The sequence below is a fragment of the Benincasa hispida genome, chromosome 1, assembly GCF_027475165.1.
Source record: "Benincasa hispida cultivar pf3 chromosome 1, pf3_genome.v1.1, whole genome shotgun sequence".
NCBI classification, from domain to species: Eukaryota; Viridiplantae; Streptophyta; class Magnoliopsida; order Cucurbitales; family Cucurbitaceae; genus Benincasa; species Benincasa hispida.
In genome coordinates, this window is record NC_143478.1 from 28,479,878 (window position 1) to 28,506,211 (window position 26,334).

General features: G+C 35.3%; 2 protein-coding genes across 2 annotated transcripts; both read right to left on the reverse strand.

Annotated features, from left to right (window-relative positions):
• Positions 1-1,939: 1,939 nt before the first annotated feature.
• ACS12 (1-amino-cyclopropane-1-carboxylate synthase 12) lies at positions 1,940-5,409 on the reverse strand. The gene is made up of 4 exons (XM_039047029.2): positions 4,764-5,409; positions 4,528-4,662; positions 3,699-3,859; positions 1,940-3,588 (listed from the first exon to the last, which is right to left on the reverse strand). The coding sequence occupies exons 1-4, from the start codon at positions 5,145-5,147 to the stop codon at positions 2,733-2,735; spliced, it is 1,536 nt and encodes a 511-aa protein (XP_038902957.1). The 5' UTR covers positions 5,148-5,409; the 3' UTR covers positions 1,940-2,732.
• Positions 5,410-7,799: 2,390 nt separating this feature from the next.
• KEA5 (K+ efflux antiporter 5) lies at positions 7,800-15,734 on the reverse strand. The gene is made up of 20 exons (XM_039049423.2): positions 15,211-15,734; positions 13,824-13,867; positions 13,180-13,247; positions 12,946-13,030; positions 12,762-12,823; positions 12,588-12,663; positions 12,431-12,505; positions 11,886-11,957; positions 11,708-11,791; positions 11,545-11,613; positions 11,349-11,426; positions 11,139-11,227; positions 10,928-11,024; positions 10,791-10,844; positions 9,884-9,979; positions 9,219-9,407; positions 9,065-9,142; positions 8,631-8,675; positions 8,415-8,510; positions 7,800-8,194 (listed from the first exon to the last, which is right to left on the reverse strand). Exons 1-20 carry the CDS (start codon positions 15,446-15,448, stop codon positions 8,153-8,155), a joined length of 1,737 nt encoding a protein of 578 aa, XP_038905351.1. The 5' UTR covers positions 15,449-15,734; the 3' UTR covers positions 7,800-8,152.
• Between the last annotated feature and the right edge of the window lie 10,600 nt (positions 15,735-26,334).

Genomic DNA, 26,334 nt, shown 5'->3' on the forward strand with positions numbered 1-26,334 from the left:
TAGTTTAATTTAATGGGTTTAGACATGACATGTTGAGTTGAACCAAAACATATCGGTCTACTATTTAAATCGAATCAAACCGATTCCTTGAACTCCTAGTAAGAGCAAAAATTTTAATGATAAAAGGGATAATGTTACATTTTTTTCATCTCATGATTTTTAAACGAGGTCTCTTTAGTTTGGTATTAAATATCAATCAACATCATAATATTTTGATCAATATTTCTACATGTCTATAGACTCGACATTTCCATATGATTATATCATAGGATAATTGCTAAACATAAAAGTAATAAATTAATAGAAAAATTAAAATATCATGAATGTGAATACATTATGAGTTGGTATATGTTTGACTCACCAACATATTCCAACTCAATGTTTGTCCCACCAACTCAATGTTTGCTCCACCCATTGGCCACTATTAACAACTATCACTGCCATACTCTGGGAACCAACTCCGGGCTCTAACAATCACTTCTGATGACAACTTTGACGACCAATTTCATACTCCAACAACCACTTCCGATGACAATTCTAGTGACCTAACTCCAACGACCACCTTCGCACGACCAACTCCAACGAACAATTTTGGACTTCGACAATTACCTCCGACAACAAACTCCAATGACCAACTCTGAAAACCACCTTCATAGGCTCAGACAACCATCCCCGACTACAAACTCCAACGAAAATCACCTTCGAGCAAACAACTCTGACGACCAATTTCAGGTTTTGACAAGCACCTCTGATGACAAAACTCTAGCAATCAATTGCAATACCACTTTTAAACAAATTATGAACTCCGATAACCACCCCCGACAATAAACTCTAGCGAAAGTCATCTTCGATGATCAACTTCAACGATCATCTTCACACGACCAACTTTGGGCTCCAAAAACCACCTTCGACGACAAACTTCAACTATCAACTCCAATACCACCTTCAGGTTCCGAGAATCACCCCCAACTACAAACTCTGGTGAAAATCATCTTTGATAATCAACTTCGACAACCACTTCCAACTATTATAAGACAGATGATTGTTAAAGATGTTGTAAAGTTATTGATTATATAAATAATAGTATTTTGTCTACATTAAGTGCAATATTTATATGTATAAAATTATAAAATATATTTTTATTTAATTGAATTCATATATCAAATGAGTGTTACTAAAACATTTTCCGGCAAGAAATAATGAAAAATGGAGATTTGTTATATAATGATCTTTCAAATTTGGAGGAATTGAAAGTAAAATTATTGAAGAAATGTAGTAGCGTTTCATTGGCTGCTAAGATGATGGTGAGATCCAATTAAAAAAATCATTATAAAGTAAAAATACGGAGCAACAATTGGAAGAAGAAAAATAAATAAAATAAAATTTATAGGGAAAAATAAGGAATCAAAAGTTTTTATTTCTCTTTTGACTTCCAATTTTATTTAACTATATTCCTGCACGAAATGAGTGGATTAATTATTGTTCATTAAAAAAACTTTTAAAAATTAAAAGAACAAAAATTGGAATCTATAATTCAACACAAACATTGATAGAATTATTTAATAAAAAAGTTTCAAAATAAAATTAGTCATCATAAAAACATATTATGAACTTAATTGTACGCTCCAAACACAAACATATGAACTATAAACTCCACAGATATATGCACTTGATAGACATATGTACTCCAGATATTATATTTCAACTTAGAACCCCAAACAGTCCATTTGACTTATTTAAAAATTGTACAATATTAATTTATCGATTTAAATATTTTTTTAATGTTTGATTTTTATGGTTTTAACCTTTTAACTTTAACCTGGTTGAAAAGCATTCTTGCATTGATTATGAATTATGAGCAGTTGAGCACACATAATAATATTTGAACTTAAATGCACAATTTCATCTACCAACCTCAACCTGTTAAACGAAACAGAAATAAATTGCCAATTGAACATTTATTAGAAAAAAACAAAAGTTACAATTTGAAATAATTACAACACCGATATGAATTCTCCTACCCCAAACTCCTACATTAAAAAGAATACATAATGGTTAAATAGAAGAAAAAGAATAAAATTTGCAACTAAAAAGAGACTCAATCTGACTATTCCAACTTACAAAAAAACATTACTGGCAACTAACTACAATTTCTGAAGTCTAATGGTTCTGATCAGAACCATTTAAACCAATTGGAAGAGAGCAGCTTTTGTTCTTCAATATTTCAACCCAGCTTCTGGCTTTCTTTATGGGAAGCTATGAAATGGGCTTCTGTGCTCCCATCAAAAGCAAAACCAATGAAGATTCTGATCAAAAAGGGAAATCAAATCCTGTCACTGATACTTCAAAAGGCTTCTCGAGTATGTGGGGAGGGGTTTTTTTGCAAATTTGCAATGCCTCATTGAACAAGCAGCCTAGCAGGAAAATGTTAGAAGAATTGCAGAGGACACAAGCCATGACTCAAAGATCAGGAAGAAAAAACAACGTATGGGTGCTTTTCACCTTATTCTCTTCAATTATAGAGGATATGTCTCAACTTTCCAAGTTCTTGGCACTCAACATTTCAAACAACATTGTAACTCCCATCAAACTAACATCATCAAACCTTTCCTGGGTAAGATAATCACAATGAAATACGAACAATATGAACAAATCAGTGATATTCGTTTAGGCTCTCGAATGAAACCTGAAAAAAATTTGGTCCTTCAAACTTCTGCTTCCAAAATGAGGACTCAGCTGGGAGACTTGCAAGTAACAGCAATTTTTCTAATCCTTTCAATAACTATTAATAAATCGTCACGAGAAAGTGTAGTGAAACAACATCTAAACCATCCGGGTTCTATGCAATGACAAGCAGATCCAGGAGTCGCATTAATTTTAGCTACATTGAGCAGCTTCTCCCATAATTCAAGTTCCCCTTTCTCACTATAAGAATTCATCAGTCCACTCATATCAGCCCAACAGAAAAAGCCAGCACTGCTCTTCGCACACTTAATTCCCAACTGTTTCAGACCAGCCACAAAAAGAACATACATCTCACGAATTCTCTTTTTGCTTGTCTCCAAGTATTCATTGACAAAGGTTCTGTCTGAAAGCATCAAGGTTACAAGCCGCTGGGTTGGAGCAGAAATCGGGCAAAATCTTGTCATTTTTCTAGCAGCAGCCAAAACATTTTCATTTTGTGAATAGATAACACCAACTCTAAAGCCAGGAAGAGAGAGGTCTTTTGACAGCCCATACACAATATGAACTCTATTCTTGTCAATATCTTCCAAATCAATAATTTCAGCCATGCTCACAAACTCCTCATTTCCATAAACTGACCCTGCAAATATCTCATCAGATACAACATGGATGTTCTTCTCTTGAGCAAAATCTAAAATACTATATAGCATTTCTCGGGGCAACATGTTGCCAACAGGATTTGCAGGATTAGATAAGAGAATTCCTCGAACTTTGACTCCTCGTTTCCTGGCTTGGTTGAATGCTTGCTCGAGAACAGTGATGTTCAAATTAAAGTTGTCAGCACTGCGACAGTGAACTGGTATTAAATCCACTCCAGTTCTCCACTTCATATCTCTATCAAAGCTGCAGGTGACTTTTCTAATTAACTAATCACATACTTGGTAGCTAGACTCCTTTTGTGAGTCAACATTTTCTTAGAAAAAAATTTGGAGAGTAAAGTAGGAGCTACTAACCCAGGATAATAAGGAGTTGGGACAAGAAACGCATTTCCAGGGTCGGCTAAGCAGAAACAGAGTACCTCAACTGCGGCAGTCGCACCAGATGTTAACAATAATTGTGATGGATCAAAAGAAACTCCACCACCCATTACCTGAGACATGAAACCTGCCATAGCCTACAATAATTGAATTGGTTTTTAGACAAGAGCCAGGAACTGAATGCTAACTTGCTAAGAATGCAAGACAACAAAAGCAATATTCAATACACACACAGGAACAGACAGAAAATGGGAATATAACAGGTTTAAGGAACGGCATACAGCAATGAGCAACCCACTTCTTCAATAAAAGATAAAAGAAACTAAGAGAAAACAGAGAAGTTGGATACATAAACTAACCTAAGAATAATTATCAATAAAACCGAGTTAAGAATAACATGATTGATTAAGAAAGAAAACGCAGCATGGTTTAAGATTCTAAGCCTTTATTATCTCAGTACATACCCAAGAATTTAAATTCAGTTTAAACTTTTAACTTTCATTACATTGAGCCCTTCAAAGCCCTTTAAACAACAATGCAGGTATCAGTAAAAGAAAGCAGGACATGGACAATAACATGTATTGCATTTCACAGACGAGTTTTGGTTCATTAACTTCTGATTAAACCCAATCAGAGACATCGTAATATAATTTTCAAAACATTTGGGCAAGGCAAGTTAAATTACATTCACATTCACTCCTCCACTTAACAATCCAAACATTACAGAACCGAAAGTTAAGAGGAAATATGTGTTTCGACCTAAAGAATTGATGGAAAAGGAAAACAAAAAATTAGATATAAGTACCATTTTTAGCTCCCACAATCCATCGAAAGGCTGGTAAGTGGCTATCCCCGTAATATTCAACTCGACGCTATTGCTTCCATTTATGGAACCAGTATAATTCTCCGATATCCATTTCTCAAGTAAATCAAAGCACAACTTCATCCACAAAAAACAACATAATGGAGTTGTTTTAGAAAAGAAACAAAATCTGAATTGAAGAATGAAAAGGGTTCGAATAAAAAATACAAAGAAAATACCCTATTCTCGGACAAGCCAAGCTGAATAATCCCATTCGGATTATCCAACCTATCGTAAGGATCCTCCCGAACGCGATCCAATCCAATATAGTAGGGTGAGTTATTGGGCTTGGCAATCAAACTGGCTCGAGAAGAAAGCCGAACCCGTCCAGTGGATCCACGGGCCAGTAAATTGGAGCGGGAGGAGGAGCGGTGGAGGTCGACGAGGTTAGAGGAAGAGTGAGAATGAGACGGAGGATTCGAGGAGGATGAGTCGGAGTTGGGTGAGCGGTTTCGCTTGAGATATAGTTGGAGGAAGTAGAAGAGAGCACAGGGAATGAGAGAGCCTAATAGGAGACCTCCACGGCCTTGGACTACGCCTTGCAGAGGCACCACAAGCCTCATAGCGGTGGCTCCGCCGCGGTTTCAGGTTGGATGTCAGGAAATACGAATCCGGGTTCGAGCTCCAGGTCGTTTCTGGTTCACCGGAGATGCATGTGAAAGGCCGGCGGCGGAGGGGGGATGTGGAGGGATTGGTGGAGCTTTCAATTTGCGGTATGGATTTGGCAGATGACCATAAGGTTGCCTGCCGATGGCAAAGCTGTGACCCAAACTGATTTTTCCCCTTTGTCTTTTTTATTTCTTTCCCTCATTTATTTATTAATATTAATATTATTTTATTCTATTTTATTTTGAAGTGAATTGTAAGGCGAGAATGCGAGGGAACCTAGGAATCTGGATCATGGAATGGGGGACGGAGGATGATGGCTCAAGTAAATGACTGAAATACCCTTATAATTTTATTCATTTAAATGACCGAAACTATTTTTTGTTATTACTCTTTAATATATATGGATTTATCACTTTCGTCTCCATCTTCTTTAAGAAAAATACTTACCCGTTGTAAAATTAAAAAGGAAACACGGATATGGAGAAAATATAATATAATAATATATTTATATAATAATAATAAATAAATAAAATAATTAAAATTATAAAATTGGATAATATATAAATTGGAGTAGAATTCTAACCAATGTATGACAAGTAGGATATGGACTTACATGGACACCAAATATGAATAATTATAAGACATATGAACAACATGAAAGGTAACACATGGCGCATCTATTTATTATTATAATATTCATAATATTATCTACCATTATTGAGATTCTAATTTATGTGGGGTTATCACTTTAGACTCTCATTTTTTTTAAAAAAAAAATAATAATAAAATAAAATAAATAGTCAATTGAAAATTCCTAATAGTACTAACATATAAGTGTATTATTGAAAAAAAAAATCTTATTATTATTCCTTTACTACTGTTACATCAAGTGAGTAGAGATCAATATATTATAATTGACATAAAACATATACTTTCGACTAAAAAGTCAAAGGTCCGAATTTACCCCTTGCATATTGAAATTCAAGTTAGCATATGACACAAACTTGCTAGTTTCTTTTACTAAAAAAAAGTATAAGAAGTATAAAAATTCTTAAGAATATAAAAAAAATGTAAAAAGAACTACAAGGTGGACATGCACAAAAAAGTTCTTTTTTACATTGTAGTTGTATTAACGTTCTAGTTCGACACAACATTTAAAAAGTGAGATATTAAAAAATTTGACCACTTAATTTGTTACCTTTTAGTTATATACATAATATATAATAGGAGTATGCAACGGTCAGTAGGAGTTGAGTTTCCGACCAAATTGTCACCGAATGGACTATGACCGGTCTAGTAAATATTCAAACTAACCCCAACCGTCGAGAAGTGCAAATCGATCATTAGTTAGTTGGTCTAATTCTTCATTTTTTTTAAAAAAAAAAGCCAGTTTGGATTTTTCCCAAACTGATGCCAACCAAGTTCATCTTCTCCAACCAACCAACTTCGATTCGACCAGCTTGGTTTTTCGATCCCTTGTGCTCGTCCCTATATGCAAATTTATTAATATTTTAGATCTAATAAAATTGATACTATCACACATATTGATGTGTGAAGGCATGTCTCATCCCACTGATAATATATATAATATCAATTTCCTACATTTCACTCCATCACCACCTTTCAATCGGGAAAGAGGGCAAGACAGGGCAACTAAACTATGCCTATCTATATTATTTAAGATTTAATATATTAACAAAAGAAATCAAAGTTTCACGAGGAGTTGAACCACCAACGAAATAAGAATCTGGGAGAATGCCAAAAGATTGTCTTATCATCTACTTTACCAGGTATTATTCTAAAAAAAACAACCCTTCATAATGGTAATTTCATAATTTCATTTGTAGATTATATTTCTACAAAGCTATGATTCTCATCTACTAGCAACTTGTCCTGTCTCAAAATAAAAAGACCGTCGTGTCTTTTCAAAATTTAGACATGTCCATGGATAAAGTTTACAATAAAAGAAAATGAAAAACTTATGTAACAGTTTACGTGATAAACTAAGACAATTCATATAACACTGTGATGGTACATTAATAGCATGTTAATTACGTCCACAAATAGAGAGAGAGTCGTTTATTATTAGAAAGAAAATGTCAGATTTCAAATTACAAAGGCGCCTCTAGAGCTAGAGAATTTATATAAAATGCCCCTTTCTAAAGTCTAGAGACATCTTTCTAAACTGAAATATGACATTTTCTCTTTAATAATAAAACAACTCTTTCCCTCTATCCATGGATGTAGCTTACACACGGTTATAAATATCCATCTTAATTCTCCACTATTTATGCTCTCTATTCATGTTTGATGGTTGATTTCATACCCACAAAGTTTATATACTTGGTAAAACACTTTATTTATTTTGTTTATTCTACAATATTTGAGGTTAAAGAATTTAAATATTTAATATTTTGATCAATGACATGTGTCTCTTAACCATAATAGCAACTATATACCTGAATAAAACTTGGGAGATGAAAATCTATGAGGTATTAATCATAGCAACCATTTGATATATAATCATTCAATGTTTTTTTCCGAAGTAACACTCATGTTAAACAATTAGATATATAATGAGATATGGTTTCCTGATCTGGGAAGGATTAAACATAAAATATGAATCAGAATCCATGTACTACCGTAACTGGTCACAGTTTTCAATAGTGAGCATACTGTTCAGCTTGGGATATTCAAATTTAACCCCTCAAAAAGACATTTGAGAATCCTATAATTAATGTTTCCTATTTACAGCTATCAGAGAACTCTATTTTCCGTTTTCACTCCCAAAAAATTATATGTACTTTTCTGTACATTAACCTAGCTGAACCAATGGTGAAACTAAAGCAACCTAGAAAAGAATCTCCGAAACCAAAATCGATTAAGGCTGAGAAATCGGCTCTGATATTCACAAATCTTTCACAGGAGGTAAGTTGACTATACTACGTTTAATGTTGAGTCACAACATTCTGTTATGTGCTTCAATCATTGATGCTTTCTCCTGCAGAAATAAAGTTGGAAAAAGGAAATTTGGAAGTAAATAAACCAATCCCTCCCTAAAAGATTAAGTGCCGGTTTGGAATGATTTTCTATGCCTAAAAATTGTTTTTCTTGTGACAAAAAGAGTTTTTAAGCACTTAGATAGTCATTCCAAATCGACACTAACAGGATGATGACGATTGTAATCTAAAGATTCGGGTGAGGGAGAGAGAGAGAGAAACCTCATTTTGTATGTTGTTTTCAGAGGGGAACCAATGCATGAGAACCCCTAAATTTAACACGGCAGGAATCAATTTGAACAGAAGAGGGGTGGTCACCTGTGCATCGTCATATTTAGACTTTAAACACACTAGAAAGCATACGGACAGTTCCCCCTCCCCTGGCTCACCATAAGAGCAGGAAAGAGCATCACAGTACAATATGCAATAATAACTCACCAGACTAAGTGCCGTTGTTCCAAGAAGAAGCAGATAAACTTTCCCCTGGGTAGTAGGAAATAAGAAAAAGTATCAATTACTACGAGGCAAATAAAAATGATAAGCAATCATTCAGATGCATAAAGGATTCAAATGAAGATGGCCTATTGAGGGGGAACTACATTCCTAAAAGTTTCCAGAGGAAGCTGTTGGGGGCAATATGTATTATTTTATCACTCTAACTTTATGTTCGTGTGGCCAGAATATAACAATGAAATCTCCTAGTCTACTATTGCAAGAACATTATTTAAATGCCTGAGATTCATTACTACATACAGAGTGTTGTTAATGCTTGAGACTTCACACTAAGGCTAAAAACGTGATATGTGAAGGCCTATCATCATATTTTGTCTGCGTGTCACATAAGATATGAGGAAGTTAGAGAGGGAGGTTACCCCAATGAGATGAAGATTTGAAGCACGACTTAGGAGAACAAAAGCAAATTCTCCAATTTGAGCAAGCATGATCCCAACCTAAGAGTTGAGGTAAATAACAAGATTAGAAAATCATGAAAGTAAGTTCTTCATGAAAATGAGTAAACAAGCCTACCTGGAAAGAAGTCCTAATACTGTATCCAAATGCCTTTGCAACAACCATAGCAACTGCTGTCTTGACAAACACAACCAGCATTACAGATGCTAGCAAAATGTCCAAATGACTCCACAGAAAATGTACATGAATGAGCATTCCAATACTTGAAAGGAACAAAGCTGCAAACAAATTGCGGATTGGTTCCACCTATAAAGCAAGAGACCATCAAACTTTAACCATCACACCAATTTAATAGCCCAATGTTAGAAGAAATATGCCTCGCGTAAGAAGATAAAATGACAAAATTGCAGCATGACACCATGCTACAAAAGATGGTTAGTATCTTACAGATTAGAAATCTGAAAAGAAACAACAAAGTAGTGAACAGCTCAATATAGACTTGTAAAAAAACATGGTCCTTTTTAAATAACCGTAGGTGTCTATGCTAGCTCAGCAACCGGATTAATCCTTTCCTGACATTCTGATATGCTTTATATTACTTACTCTAATTTGAACCCGACTTCACAAGAATCAAAATTACAGCTTGCCACTTTTACTGTTGGACAACTCAGAGTGATATGAAGATTTAAAAAAGTATAAACTAAAGACAGAAATCTTTGTCCATAAATCATCACATCGAGCACAAGTCAGGAAACTGGCAGCATGCATTGTCATTGGAATACCTGATCTAAAGTATGTTGACCGAAGTCGGTGGTAGATATCATAACTCCAGCTACAAAGGAACCCAACTCAAGACTGAGGCCCAGCTTATCACTGCACTGAAAAAGGATAAGAGATGCACAAATATTAATTTGATTTCAATATGTAAATACAAAGCAATATATTGCAGTTTATGTCATGTCACAGCAATTCAACAATCCCAGAAACTGGTCCAACCTTCCAAAAAAAAAAAAAAAAACACTATTATATAATTCTATTAAAGCCTTTTATATCAATTTTATTGTGAGACCTTTCCAAGCTCAATATCTCGACCTTCAAATGCAGATTTAATTATTCGAATAAAAAGAAATTAACAAAACATATATAGTACCACCAGTGAAATATTAACATTGGATATTAGGCAGAAATAGTAAATGCAACAATAGAATCAATTTCTTTTCCAGGTTTTCTTCCTTTACTTATTCTTCCCCACATTCTCAATGTCTTCAGGCCTCTCAACCCAATACCCACTATCACATACGTTGCAATTCCTTAATCCATTACCTAAATTCAAGTTTCTCACCAAACTCATAATGGATCAACTTAACTTCTAATCTTCAGCGTTTACATCCATCATCTATAATCAGTATATAACTAGAAGTATAAAACAGGTGAAAGAAACAAATTTAACGATATTGTGTACTCTTTGCTGCTACAATGAAGGGATTATCCACTAAAGAACATCTAGTAGTCAAATCAATTTTAGAATGATGCATATTGGCTCAATGGCATCATTGATCAATCTAAATTGGACAGTAAACAAGGTAAAAGAACTAATAAATAACTCAACAACAAACAAGAATCATCTATTTAATGTCAGGTTTAATCAATAAGTAGCCAGGGCATGGAAAATTAAACATATGGCTTTACCCAAGCAGACAGCAAACAAAATGCCACAGCAGCAAGCTGATACAACTCATTTGTCTGAATCACAGAAAAAAGAAATGATAAGCTTACTAGTCAGTCCAAAAACAACGCTAAGAAAAGAACCCAGCTTAATGACTCACTTGAGACGACAGCTGCATCATCAACTTAAGAAAGCGGGGAACAAATGACCATGACAAAATAGATGCGGCTGTGAGATATACTGACAACACCAGTAGCCTGTAAACAGGGCACATCATAAGCACTCAACATCTATAAGAAAGCACAGGATTATCAAGCAAAGCCAGAAATATATAAAAACCATATGTGTTGAAGGCAAGGAGATTAACTTACAACTTTCCCATAGATATCATTCCTAAGATAAGACCATTGTGACCACCCAAAACTGGGAGCAAGGCAAATAACAAACCAACGGCACAATCCTGAATACATCAGGATAAATAAATAGATAAAGACAGTACAAATTCAAGACCTCTATCCAATCTAAAATGCTATTTCTGAGTATAAATGATCCATAATAGGAAAGATGGGGCAAAATAATACCTGTAAGATGAGTGTTCCAATAGTAACTTGACCATGAAGAGTATTACTGCTATTCCGTTCTACCAAGAATTTCACCACCTAATAAATGAATATGCAAATTAGAACCCCACATGCATGGTGTTCACTGTTCAGTGATTTAGTGTCAGCCAAGGCATAAGAGATGGTTAAGGCAGTTAGAAAATGTCCTAAAAGTTACCACTGCTGTAGATGACATTGATAGAAATGAACCAACAAATACACCCTCGGACAATTTAGCTCCACTTAACTGCATAAATGGGAAAAGTGAGATGGTAATGAACATCTTCACAGGTGTCTAGCCTCACTCTTCCAGAAATGAAATGTAGAGATTTTGATATTACCATGGCAATGATACCACACAAGAACATAAATATGATGATCTGTAGAAAACCTCCAAAAACAGCCACAGCTCCCACAACTTTTAACTGCACAAAAAAATTATGTATATGTCTAGTTTTTTAAAACATAGAGGGAAAATTTTAGTGCGTAATGAAATAAAACTTTGAAGTAAAAGTGTACCTTTGTCAAAGAAAACTCCAGTCCTAAAGCAAAAAGAAGAAATACAACACCAAATTGTGCCACTGTCTCAACCTGAGATTAGACCTTGTTTTTAAGCATTGATAGAATTTCAGACATCTATTATTGGATACATCCAAATATACAAGAATGTAATGACTTGTTAGAAACATTTCCAAATAAGATAGCCTTTATTTATATTTCAAATAAAACTACAGACATTGTTTATGAGCAAAAGTGAGGAACATTAAAATTTTGCACAGGAATGAGGAAGAGGTAGGGAAAGGGTGGTAATTAATGAGTGGTAAATTTTTTTCTTTTTTTTTTAGAAGAAGAAGAAGAAGAAGAATTCGAAGAAGAAGAAGAAGAATTCGAAGAAGAAGAAGAAGAATTCGAAGAAGAATTCGAAGAAGAATCTTTTAATGTAGCGAAAAAGGGTCTCCACAAGCAAGCCTTTAAGCATGGCAGCAGGAGGATAATGTGGCATATAGCATAAAGTCAGATAGACGTAGCCAAAGCACATGCATTACTACATGTATGAAACAGACCTGCACCATTTCATTGATGAATTTTAGACCTCCCGGTCCAATGATTGATCCCGCAAGAAGATAGCCCACAATAACCTAACAGATAATCCAACAAGTTTGTAATACTACTTTTGCATACAGTAGGCAGTGAAGTAGGAAAAAAAGATTGCGTACTAACAGGTTGCCCTAAACAAGAAAAGATAATTCCTCCAATTGCGGCAGAAACAATAACCACCACCAAGTCTGAGATCAATCTGCAAGAATGGGATAAATGGAACATGGAAAATATCTCAACAACTCTAAAATAAAATTTTAGTGCAGCAAATTCAAAATGAGAAAGATAAAATCTAACCTCAAATCTACTTGAAGTACTGGATACTTTGACTTCTTGTTTGACATCACAAACACATTGTCCTACAATCATACAAGATAAACAATTTACCATTTAAAAAGACAAGGAAAACATATATAGAATGTCAGTCGTAGTATCCATACAGTATCAAATACTAAAACTCATTTCAAAGTTTCAAACTTACTTTTTTATCAATCAACGTTGTAACATCATCAGATTCTTCATTTTCCAGAGAAAAAACATCCTGAAATTGGAATGCTCTTGTCCCACTGTCCAATAACAGAAGAGAGTAAGTGAGAAATTTCGGGAATTGAGAGCATGTAACAATAACTCCAACAGTGATATGTCCCAAAAGATTCAGTCGACTTTAATAGAGCAATTCAGTACTGAAGACAAAAGCAACTTTATAGTTCCATACTTTGCCTTTTGACTATCATTTTTCTTGCCCTTCTCATGTGTGATTTTAGCTACCGTCTCCAGTTCTGCCTGTAGATATAAGAAGTAAGAATATCTGACATTTGAGACTTCAAACAAATCTTAAAAAATTTATCAGAGATGAGTTACAATAATATCAAAAACTTATTGGCTAGCAAACAAGCTAATCAAAATCTTATGAGGAAGGGAACTTAACTGAAATTTAGTAATGTGATTCCGAGTTTAGCAGTGCCAAAACATGATAACTATTGCTATATGAAACATCCTATCAAACAATTTGAAGGCCAGATGAAAATATCTTTCTGGATATCTACACCCCAAAGAAAAACTAACATTGCCATCATCTCGTCACATACACTCCCCACACAATCCACATGGAGATATGAATGACCTTCCTAGCAAAACTAATCATTTAAAAGGTTCCTCCTTACCAAAGAGAATGCCTAACCTGTACCTTACCAAAAAGAATGCTTAACCTGTACCTTAGGAAAGATATACTTATGCGGCTGACTTAAACATCACAATTAACCAAAGAAATTCTTTGAAAAATGACAAAAGAAGCCCAAAAACAACTTTAAAAGTAGACCAGTTCTAAGCTTTAATTATTTCATGGGATATAAAACCAACCTCCTGATCAGCAACACTGCTATTAAAGCTGCTTCCACCAGAACCTAGTAAAAGTAGAAGGAAAATTCAAATATTAATTGAGCACTTCTAGAAAGGAATATACATATATATATAATAACAACAATAATAATAAAAGAGATATTAATTAGGAAGCTAAACCAAGGGATGACGAAAAAATAGAGTAATTTCATCTTTTTCAAGCATTATTATTCATCGTGCATACTCAATTGAATGATGGTAAATTATCCAAAAATCACATAAAAAAATTCACCATATAAATGATCAGATGCTTGCTAAAAGTCAAAACATTAAAGAGAACAACAAAAACACCACTCTGTTGGTCCATGTGCATTTGACACCTTTGAAATTTGCAACAATACAGGTACTAGTTTCTTCCTAAAGCCACTACAAGTTCATTAGTTGAAGGATATCTGTTTGTATTATCTTTTTGGGTAATTTAAGAGTAAGATTTTGAAAGCTCAGAAACAGGTATCTATTGGCTTGTCCTTGTCTTAAATCATTGAATTAGAACTTAAAACACTCTCCCTCCCATGGGACCATGTGCAAACGCATATTTGTTCTGACTTGCAACAATCTCTTGAATCTCTTCATAAATCCTCTTGCTACTCTACTCTTGACATATAATCCTGTGCTTATCTTAAAATCTGAACATATGAATCTCTTTATACACTTCCTTACAGCACATTCTTTCCCGATAACACACACTAAACACAAGCTGCCCTATTGAAGCATGACCATAATTACTTCTCATCTCACTGTTTGATTGCAAAGTATTGCTGACTACTCTATCTCAATACACAATAAGAATGCCTGTTGCAAGTAATTTCTATCATCTATCCTTTCTTCTCGCAGTAAACACTCACTGTTAAAAAAACTGTCACTGTATGTTTTCTCACTGTAAAGCAATGTATTTGCCGATTACTATATATACTCTTTCTATCCTGTTTGTATTCTCACTTTCTCTTCAAAACACTCAGACTCCCTCTCAAATAACAACCAAACGATACGAAATTGTTAGAATTGTATGCCGATCTATTTGAATAAAAATAAGAATGGGCTATCAATTTGCATTTAAGTTGTTCGATTTTTCAACCCCAAAAGAAAGAAAGAAAGAAAGAAAGAAAAAAGATAGTAGTAAATGAGACAATGAACGTTTTCTTTTAAAACAATGAAAATAAGAGGACACGAAGCAGCAAAATGAAATGGGAAAAATCTCATAATCAAAATCAAACTGATCATCAAGACCATAAGTCCATATTAACTTGGTCCAGTAGAAAGTAATGAATATTTCTAAGTTCAAACAAAGCGCTGAAAATTTCAATTCCCGTGTTCTGGGAGAGGAGGAAAGAGAGCTGAAGTCCCAAACCTTCAGGCAGATCATTTTCAGAGAACTCCTTCTCAAGAACCTTATCGAACATTTGGGCAATGCTACCGTCACCAGAAGTCGGAGCCGTCGAGTTTATCAAGTTTCCATAAAATCTCTCCCTAATTTCCTTATCCGATCTGGCTGTGACATGAATTTGCGCAGAAATTAAAACCACAACGATACAGAGCCACGATCCAATTGCTCCTCCTCTTCTCACCATAAGGTACCGAAAACCCATAACAAAAGTTGAAAACGTAGGAAACAGAAAGAAAGTTCTCTCTCAAATTTCAAAATGCTTCGAGTCCATGAAGGAGCGAGAGAGAAGAGAGAGGAAATTCGGTTAATTTCAAGTAATCTTAGATGAATTTGTGGGAAAGTACAGGAATAATTTGATCGAATTTGGTGGATTTCAAATAATTCTGTTCAATTGTTCTTGAATGGGATCTTTTTGATTGCTGATGATTGCAGATTGCAATATCGAGTGGCGGGATCGATGAAGCTGGTGGCTTCATTTAGACCAAGTTGTTGCGTCGCATCGTTAGGTAGTGGGGCATCACACCAGGAAAATCCCATCTCACGTCACACGCTTTACTTCGCACGTGCGCTGCACCTTCTCTCTCTCTCTTTTTTTTTTTTAATGAAAAAGATAGTTAAAGAAAAGAATAAACTTTTACCTTTTTTTTTTTTCCTTTATGTTTAAATAGTCAAATTTTACTTTTAACTTTTAACAAGTTAATCAAATTTTGATTCTAGAGTCCTAAGCTATTGATTTTTTCTTTTTAACAATATATAGATTGGAGAAGCAAAATTTATATGGATAGTATAAAGTTTATTTCAATTAATATAAGTTGAAGTTGAAAGTTTTTTTTTTCTTTTTCTAGAGAAAAGAGAACATACCCTATGTAATTCCATCAAATTTCAACCTAAATAAGGGAACATCACTACAATATTTTTTTTTTCTAGATAAAAAGAGATACTCCGTGAACAAATAGCTAAGGAATGAGTGTTACAAAGTGAAAAATCAACAATAATAAAAGGTGTGAACCAATGAGGCAAATCATGCTGTCATTCTACACTTCTCTCCTAAGCCCAGGCCCAAGAAGCCAGTTCATGGGCTACTTGATTGCCCATCCACGAATTGATCTCTTCAAGAATGCCTCCAATGAGTGAGTTCAACCCAGCCTCAGCCTACGCAAACCCACATTATAAGTCAATTTTACCCCAAACAGAAGGGCTAAAGCTTCAGATTCAGTCACTCCAACACCATTTGGTAGGCAATTGGTAGCAACCACCACCACCTCCCCATTCGAACCTCTGATGATCGCACCAATCCCAGTCCTCATCGAATCAGGTCAACACGCTGTATCAACATTAAGCTTAAACTACCCAATCGCAGGTGGCATCCATCTGATGACACTTTCCCCAGCCGGCGAGTGAGCCATTCTAGTCACGGCTGAAGAATTGGATTGTCGACCGTGGGGTTTCTCCGGATTTGGGCTTCACAAAAAGTAGACAAGTACGCTGAAATCCAATCTGCTCCGATGGAGATCTCAGCAATCGAAATCGAGTGCACTCTGTTATTCCGGTCAGTCAATAGGGCCCAACACCAGAAAAGCTCAAGACGCAGATGATTATGCTAAACTTCCCCCAGGCAAAAAAGACAACAGAGCAACCCACTTTCATTAAATCGGTCCAATCCTCAGGTAATAAAATTTTTCCACAGCTTTTTAGCCCTTATACAAGAGATTAATACGTGATCAATAGATTCATATCAAGCGGCCACAAGTCACACCAAGCGCGAGAATGAACACTCTTAGCACATAATTTTGATTGGTGGGTAAAAGGTTGTGAAACACTTTCCAGAGGAAAATCTTGATCTTATTAGGGATAGATAATTTCCATAGATTCTTCCACCGTTGAGGCTTCAATAGAGTTGTTAATAAATAGTTTATAAGCACTTTTTGTACTAAATAACCCGCTCTTGGAAAAATGCCAAATCCATCTGTCTGGCTGCAGCGTGTAACAAATAGGAATCGATAAGATCACCTTTCTATCCTCAAAGAATACCCCATTGATTCTAAAGACATTCCACCTCCCCCCCATCAATAAAATGGCTAACCTTCAAATTTTTCCAACCAGTCCGTGGTAGAGCGATTGGGCGAAAAAAATGCTCTCGCAGGAGCCGAGGAGATCCAAATACTTTTCACTTAGATATTTCAACGAATGGCACAATACCATTCCATCTTAAGCAATTACATCGATCATTAAACAAATTTAGCATCATATCCTCACATCTGTACGTGAACTTTTAATATACAGAAACATTTCAAATCAACTATTTGAAATTGGTTAAACGGTCAACTTTTATATTGACTTCACTCATAATGAGCAAGTATAAATAAAAATAGATAAATACCCATGTTTCATTTTCTTGTCTATACAAGAATATTGCCATCGTTCAAAGTCATTGGTTATGATACTATATCAAACCTTTATTCTCAAAGATCTCAATAAATTTATTTCTCAAATGAACATCACAATTTTACGATCCTTTTGCAAATCAATCTTTGAAAAAAAATTTCTTGAAATTGTGTAGATGCATTGAACTCCTTTTCATATAAGAAGTTATTTATTTTTACATATCTCATATGCAACAATGAATCAAATAATATATAAAGACTATGTTATAGAAAACTAGTTAGAAAATGGATTTACCGTCCATTTTAATCCAACAGTTCTAGCGTTGGTTTTCACCGCTTTCAAGTTTTCATTTTCTAAATCCATTCATATCCTTTGAGTTTAACCCCATCAATGAAAATCTACAAAAATCTGATTGAGATAAAATACACTACTTTATCTCAAATTTATGACTTTAACAAAATTTCTCTTTGTCAACTATTGTCATCCAGTATGACAGCCTTAACTTCCAATAAGTCACAAGAAAGATTGAGTCATCACATAACTCTCCCACTACTATATAGTTTATAAGTTTTCATTTTGTCTTCTCATATTATAATGAAAACTTCAAGTAAACCTTTGCAAAGGTTGAGTTATCTCACAACTCTTCCACTATGATGAATATTTATCCATTTGACAATTAGAAATTGATGTTCAAATGAAAATAAATGGTTAACAACACTAGTTAACTATTAAGTGGTTTTATTTGGAACTAATTCATCAACATAGTTGGACCCTTTTACAGGTCTGCAACCTTTAACCTTTCAAATGAATTAATATTTGTCACACAAATATATCATTTTATTTTGGACTAAAAGGTCATTTTTAAACTCCACAAGGACTACTTACATCTAGGCATACTTTTGAACATTTATTTCACCAAGAGTTTGTTTTGACACAAGTATCTCAACTTACCCAAAAACTGAAATATCATAAACTAGTTTTACAATACTTTCATAATCCAACATTGTTTTGCAAACATTTTGTGGAGGAAATAACGTTCAAAATTGTAATCTCCATTGCATATCCTTAGTGGAGTCATACATCAGTGTACTTTTAAAAGATAAGGACTACGTTTAACAAAGAACTTAAAAAGTACTAAGTTCAACAAGGCCACATTTCTCCTACTACAACACAATTTCATCCAAATTATATCTAATGCTCGAAGTTGAGATCTCATCTCATCTCTATCAATGAGGCTTAGTACAACAAATATCCTACACTAATCATTATGATCTTATCGTAATGTCACTATGCTTGCTTAACTGACTAAAACTTTAGTCTATTTCTTTTGAACACTTCAAAGAAAATAATACTTAGATTGCATAAGATACATTTATTTATAAATACTCATCAATCATATTAATGACTTATTTATGAAGTCAATTTTATGCTTTCAATCACAAGGCCACCTGGGTCAAAAATAAAAAAGTCCAACTTTGGCCAAGTAACCTTATTCAATAAGGTTTTATTAACACCTGCATGAGAAGCAAGACTTTTGACAAGTAATAATAATTTAACTCTAATTATTTGAGAATTACCTGCAACAGTCATTTAAAAGCCAAAGACATGTACCCCTTTATGAGAATAGAATTTGTCTTTCTTTGTAGATTCATTAATCCTTATACTCTCTCAATTTATTATGCAAATGTGTTGACCTTTAGCACTTAAAAATGTATTTATTTAAAGCTGAACATATTTTCAAATTAATTTTTGAAACATACTTTATCACTAAAACCATTCGTACTCTATGAATTATTTAATAATAAAGTTTGGAGAAATTGAATTTCTCTTATGGTGATAATAGTATCATATTCAGCATAAATAAAAACATTTTAATGCCTCCCACCACTTTAATTGAGATGAGCTTTTCGTTACCAACTAGTAGAACTATTCCACTGAATTAACTGAGATGGCAATAACAAAAAATCCATTATAGGCCAAAAGGAACAACCTAGACTTACATAGTAAGTCGGTCTACAGAACCCAAAACAGGGGCTCTGATACCAACTGTAACAACCCCACTTCTTAGGACAACTAAAATGAGAATTGTTACTGTATACATGCATAAATATTCACATTGAGAAAAATAAAATAAATTAACATGATTTTGGACTGCTTAAGTGTATAAGAAACTATTCTGCCATTATTTCAAGATTTTAAATCGTTTGACCTGGGTAACTCTTAACATGAAGTAAATAATAAAAGAAAAAAATAAATAAAATAAAATAAAAATTTGAGAAAACATCAAGGTTCAAATGCAGAAGTGATTCTAGTTCCTTTGGCACTGTTACGGATTCTCTTGTCAGTCACTCGAGTATCCTTGCTTTTACCTTAAAAAAAATAAAGATAAAGATTAAGTATAAAATACTCAGTAAGTGATCTCATTACTAGGATCGGGCTATGCATCCACGAGCAGAGAATGATGACCCGTGGCTCAAACAACTACATCTATCTTAGATGATGAAAAGAAACCAAAAGACGTATTGTCTTGCCTTGACTTGCATGTCTAGTGGCCTGATGGCACACCATCAAACATGGAAAAATAACATGAACGTAAACCTGTCGATTCACGCATGTCTAGCGGCCCGTAGGCACACCGTTAAACATGGAAAAATAACATGAACGTGAACCTGTCGACTCACGCATGTCTTGCGTCCTGTAGGTACACCGTCAAACATGAAAAAATAACATGAACGTAAATATGTCGATTTACGCATGTCTAGCGGCCCGTAGGCACACCGTCAAACATGGAAAAATAACATGAACGTGAACCTGTTGATGAGATGGTTGAAGTGGCATCAGGTCGAGTCACTTAGTTCCGAGCAAGGAATGCATGGCGAGGCTGAGGACTCCGACGGGTGGTGACTCCGGCTTGAGGGTGGGCAGCGACGACGACTAGGGCAGAGGTTTTTGAAAAAGAAGAAGAAAAAAAGTGAAAACAAAAACGCGGGGGGGGGAGGGGGGGTTTGCGAGTCTGCACGGCTGAGGGGAGAGAGAGAAAAAAAAACAATTTTTTTTTCCTTTCCCACATGTAAATATAAATATAACTTAAAACCCTTTCCTTTTCCTTTTTAAATTCCAAATTCCCCATTCCTCTTCCATATATATACATACATACATATATATATACATACATACATATATATATATATACATACATACATACATATATATATATATATATATACTTATATATTTTTTTCTTTTAAAACTCCAACAAACAAATTTAATTATCTCCATAGATAATCAAATCTCCAAATGCAAGCCAAATTAAAACTTAATTAATTTTGAATAATTAAAATGTATTTTAACTTGGCCAAATACATAAATCCCAGATTCTGATTTATCCAAGTAGTCCAACATAAATTAAAGCTTAATACAAAATAAATTAAAGCTTTAACTACAAAATAGATTGGGGTGTTACATTCTACCCCCTTAAGAAACTTTTGTCCTCGAAAGTCCTAATCCTGAAAAATTTTGGGATAATGCGCCCTCACGTCATCCTCACGCTCCCACGTTGCTTCCTCGAACTGATGATTCTGCCAAAGGACCTTCACCAACACTATCTCCTTGTTGCGCAAAACTTTCACTTCCCTGGCCAATATTTGAATGGGCTTCTCTTTGTAGCTCAGGTTCTCATTCAAATGCAAAGACTCATAATCCACAATATGAGATGAGTTTGCTACGTACTTCCTCAACATGGAAACATAAAAAACATTGTGAACTGTAGAAAGGGATGGGGGCAAGGCCAGCCAGTAGGCTACAGAACCAATCCATTCTAGGATCTCAAATGGCCCGATGAACCGAGGGTTCAACTTACCCTTCTTGCCAAATCTAAACACCCCTTTCATAGGTGGCACTTTCATAAACACTTTTTCACCTACCTTAAACCCCAAATCTTTTTGCCTAACATTAGCGTAACTCGTCTGCCTACTCTGAGCCGTCAACATTCGGGCCCTAATCTTCTGTATCACCTCATTCGTGGTTTGTACTAACTCAAATTCTAGCAATTTTCGTTCACCAACTTCATCCTAGCATACGGGTGACCTACAACTATTCCCATAAAGAGCCTCAAACGACTGCCTGATAATTATTATTATAATAAAACTCTATCAAATGCAGGTGAGAGTCCCAACTCCCTATAAACTCTAACGCACAAGCACGTAACATATACTCTAGTGTCTAGTTTAAATGCTCTGTTTGACCGTTAGATTGTGGGTGAAAAGCCGTATTGAAATCCAAACGAGTACCCAATGCTGTCTGAAAACTCTTCCAAAAGCTGGAGGTAAATCGAGGGTCCCTATCAGACACGATAGACACCGACATCCCGTGCAACCTTACCACCTCTTTCATAAACAACTGTTGTTAGGTTTTATGTCCTAAAAACTCGCAATTTGTAAAATGATAAACATTTTCTATTATCAATATACTTGTTATTGATCTCATAAATTGTATGAAAGACTAAATCCAATAAACAAAGAATCATGACTATTGCATGAGTACTTGAACTTTATGTGGAGACATAAGAGTGGATCATATTCGAGTAAATAGTCAAAATGATCTATGGTACATGAATAAGGTTGGGTACCTTATTCTGGTAACACCATTGGATACGGCCTACTCTGTAGTTGTTACAAAGAGTTGTAAAGTGCTACATACGATGTGATCCTAATTCGTACATGTTATGACTGAGGAGTAGGGGCGTCCTATGCAATGAGTTTGCATAAGATCAAGACCAAGAAATAAGTCACTCTTACTTTATAACGTTGTTTACTGTTTAAGACTAACTATTTCATCTAGATGACCTAGGTAACTTGATCTTAATCCTGAGCTAACTATGTACTCCAGTTTATTGCCCTTAGATTCGCATAATTGAGGGTTGGCACAACAACGTCGGCTCAATAAGACTCCCATTTCAGGGGTAAGACCAAATAGATAGCTGTGAACATAGGGTGTAAGACGGAGTTCATGCCTACCCGATCTAGGGATAGGAGAAAGGTTGTTCTTTCAAGTACTAAATCCAGGTCTTGAACAAGGGGCCCCACCCCCTTACTGGACTGAGAGAGTTTGGTTTAATGATTGGATCACAAACCAGTTGTTCATTAGAGGATCAGTAGGGACTTGAGGAATAAGACATAATCTCGAGGGTAAAACAGATATTTGACCCATCCGTTATTACAAACAACTTGTGAAGGATCGACTTGCTGATTATGGTTAAATCATGTGGACATAATATATCTATAGTGAGGGGAGTGCAACTATGGACTTTAGTGGAGTGACCCATTAGTTAACGAATGGGGATTAATTTGGTCTAATGAGTTTAGCCAATTAATCTTGGATCGTTGGAGTCTATGATTTGTAGGTCCGCGAGGTCCCTTTACTAGCTCGTAATAAATTAGCGTGATAAGTTAATTTGAATAGTTCAAATTAGAATTAAGGGAATTAGTAATTATATGAGATATATTTACATGTTTAATTTTAGAATTAAATGGAATAGGAGAATATATATATATATATATAAATATGATTTAAATATATAAAGATGTATATGTGTTAAAATTAATTTAATATTTGATATTAAATTAATTAAGTTTTATTTAATAATTAATTTATGAAATTAATTTTTTTTTCATTTCTAAAATTAAATTTTGATTTTTAGATAAAATTGGAAAAGTAAAAACCAAAAACACACAAAATGGAAAAAAAGATTTTTCCATTATCCATCACCTAAGTGACTCACTCAAATGGCATTATCTTTGCCTTGTCTTCTCTAAGCATGAGTTGCAACTCATGCAACTATTCTCTTTGCATGTTGATTTGCAATATAATGAAAAAACTGGAGTGAAAATCGGGCATGCAATCTATAGAGATTTTGAGAGAAAAATTGGTTTGAAGAAAGAGTTCTTTAACTGATTTTCTGCAGTGAGCATTTCTCCTTCTACCTTGATTCAAGCTTGTTTTGAGTCCCACAACTCAATCTAGAGCACAAAGAGAATAGTGGGGAAGATCTTGAGGTGGTCTACAACAAGATTTGGAGAAGATAACAGCGGGTGAAGGAGCTTTGAAAAAGTTTTACAAGAGGTATGTCTTGAAACTCACTTGTTTCTGCAAAAGCATGCTTTATTTGTTGCCAAAATTAGTGAATTTGAGTGCTTAGATGATCCTTGTGCTTCCGCTGCTGTTGATACAATCCTACAACTGTGCCCACCTGCTCACTGAATATGTAGGCTTCCCTAGAATGAAATGTGCTAGCTTGGTGAGTCTGTCCACTATAAACCAAATCACTGTAAAACCCTTCACGGTTCGCGACAACCCCACAATGAAGTCCATTGAGATTTTCTCCCACTTCCATTCTGGTATGCTCAAAGGTTGCAACAAGCCTGCTGGCTTTTGTCTTGGGGCCTTCACTTGCTACCACACCAAGCACTTACTGACAAACTCTGCTATTTCCACTTTCATGTTATTCTACCAGTAACAATGTTTTAGGTCCTGGTACATTTTGGTAATGCCAGGATGTATTGAAATGGGGAGTTATGAGCCTCCCATAACAGATCATTCTTGAGGTCACCGTCTGCTGGTACACATAAGTGTCTCCGAAAAGTAAGACCATTATCTGCGGACATGGAGAACTCACCACCCTACCCTACGTTCACCTATTGCGCTACGTCAACTAGGTAAGGATCACTGCGTTAAGCATCAATTATTCTCTGCCTCAAGCTCGGTTGTACCGATAACTGTGCTAACTGCATAGAGACCTCCCCTACCACCACTGCTATCTTGGCCCGCTCCAAGTCCTTACATAACCAGGTCTGTCTGGTGATAAGGGCTGTTGAATGGGCTACCTTTCTACTTAGAGCATCCGTCATTACATTTGCCTTCCCTGGGTGGTACAGAATCTCACAATCATAGTCTTTCACTAGCTCCAACCACTTACGCTGCCTCATGTTTAACTCCTTCTGAGTGAAAAGGTATTTTAAACTCTTGTGGTCCGTGAAAATCTATATCTTCTAGCCGTACAAGTAGTGCCTCCAGATTTTTAAAGCAAAAACCACGGTTGCCAATTCCAAATTATGTGTGGGATAATTCCGTTCATGATTCTTTAACTAACGAGAGGCATAACAACTACCTTACCTTGCTGCATCAATACGCACCCCAAACCTTTCTTGGAGGCGTCACTGTAAATAACAAAACCACCCTTTCCATCCGGCATGTCCTTCACTTTACTTAACACGGTTGATGTGACTGCTTCCCTAATAGCAGTTGCCCAATCGGTAAGTTACTAAACAATGTTGGAGTGCGTTGATAAAATTGTTAAATTACTTCCATTAAGCATAAATTCTATAATATTGCGATCTCATGTGTTAAATGCATTAGAACTATTGATTTTTGTATTTTTATGTAGAATATGTGTTAATGGAATGCAAGATTGAGATCATAGGAAATTATCGGTCTGGCACAACTTTACCGCAAGACTTTGCGTTGATTGTGCTCGCAAACATTCGCCTGAGAAGGATCGCCACAACTTGGTCAGCGCAACATGGTGGGCGCATACGGGTGAAAGGATAATTAAGAGCGATGAGAACAAAAGCTAATGACAGTCGAATCCAAATTAAGTTGACATCCGATAAAGGTCACGAAGTACACTCAGCTTTATCGATGACAATCATTCAGCGCGTCAATCAGGAATTAAAGTTGTCCTATCTGTACAATCGGGAGAGAGAAGCCGCCTTTCACCATTGATGCCCTATAAATACCAAGTGCATTCTTCAGAAAAGGGGTTGATAAGTTAACAAGTTCACCAGTTGCTTCTATTCATAGTTTTCTTTTCCATTTTACGGCGGAGCAAGAGAAGAGTGGTGGCGCCAGAGATCGCCCAGGGTAGCTCGAGAGAGAACCTTGGGGCATAAGAGCAGAGAGCAGGCCGACTCTCGCGAGAGCGAGAATATCTTTAGAGCATGAGTAGAAACAGTGTAAACGCATGGCAGCAAGAAATGGCTACCAGGCTCTTTACTATACTTGCATTGTTATTTTGTAGTAAATCTCATATCTATTCAATGGAAGTTCTATTTCTACATCTGCTCACTCTCTTAATACGCATGAGTAGCTAAACTAGTTGAATGGGTTGAGAAGAACTAAGCTAACATGACCTAGGAAGTTCATTGCTTGCGATTGTCTTGTTTTATGCTGTGCAAAATACCCTTTAGAGTTACTCGAGAGAGAATCTAAAGAAAGAACCTAATGTCTCGAGAGAGCTAAGTTAGAATCTGGACTCGAAATAGCAAGATTAGGCTTGCATAAACAAGAGATAGGGACTTAGAGATAAGCTCTGTTTGTCAACTTGCATCGCATGCATCCTAAGAATGAGAATGATATTATGTGGTCGCATATTTGTGTGAATGCCATGTTGTCATCGCATAAATAGAGATAGAGGTTTATGTGTAAACCCTATAGACTTATCGCATATTTATCGCATGCGTTCTAGCCTTAGAAGCCATAGCATTCACACTGAGAGTTGGTTTACTATTGTATGCATGTTGCATGATCGCAAAACATGAACGCATTCTAGGGAGTGTTAGCCGAAACTTTTCTCAATCTGTTCTCCACATATTCATCGTATTTCCCATTTACCAACTCTTTTCAACTCTGCCGCGTTCGTTATTTATT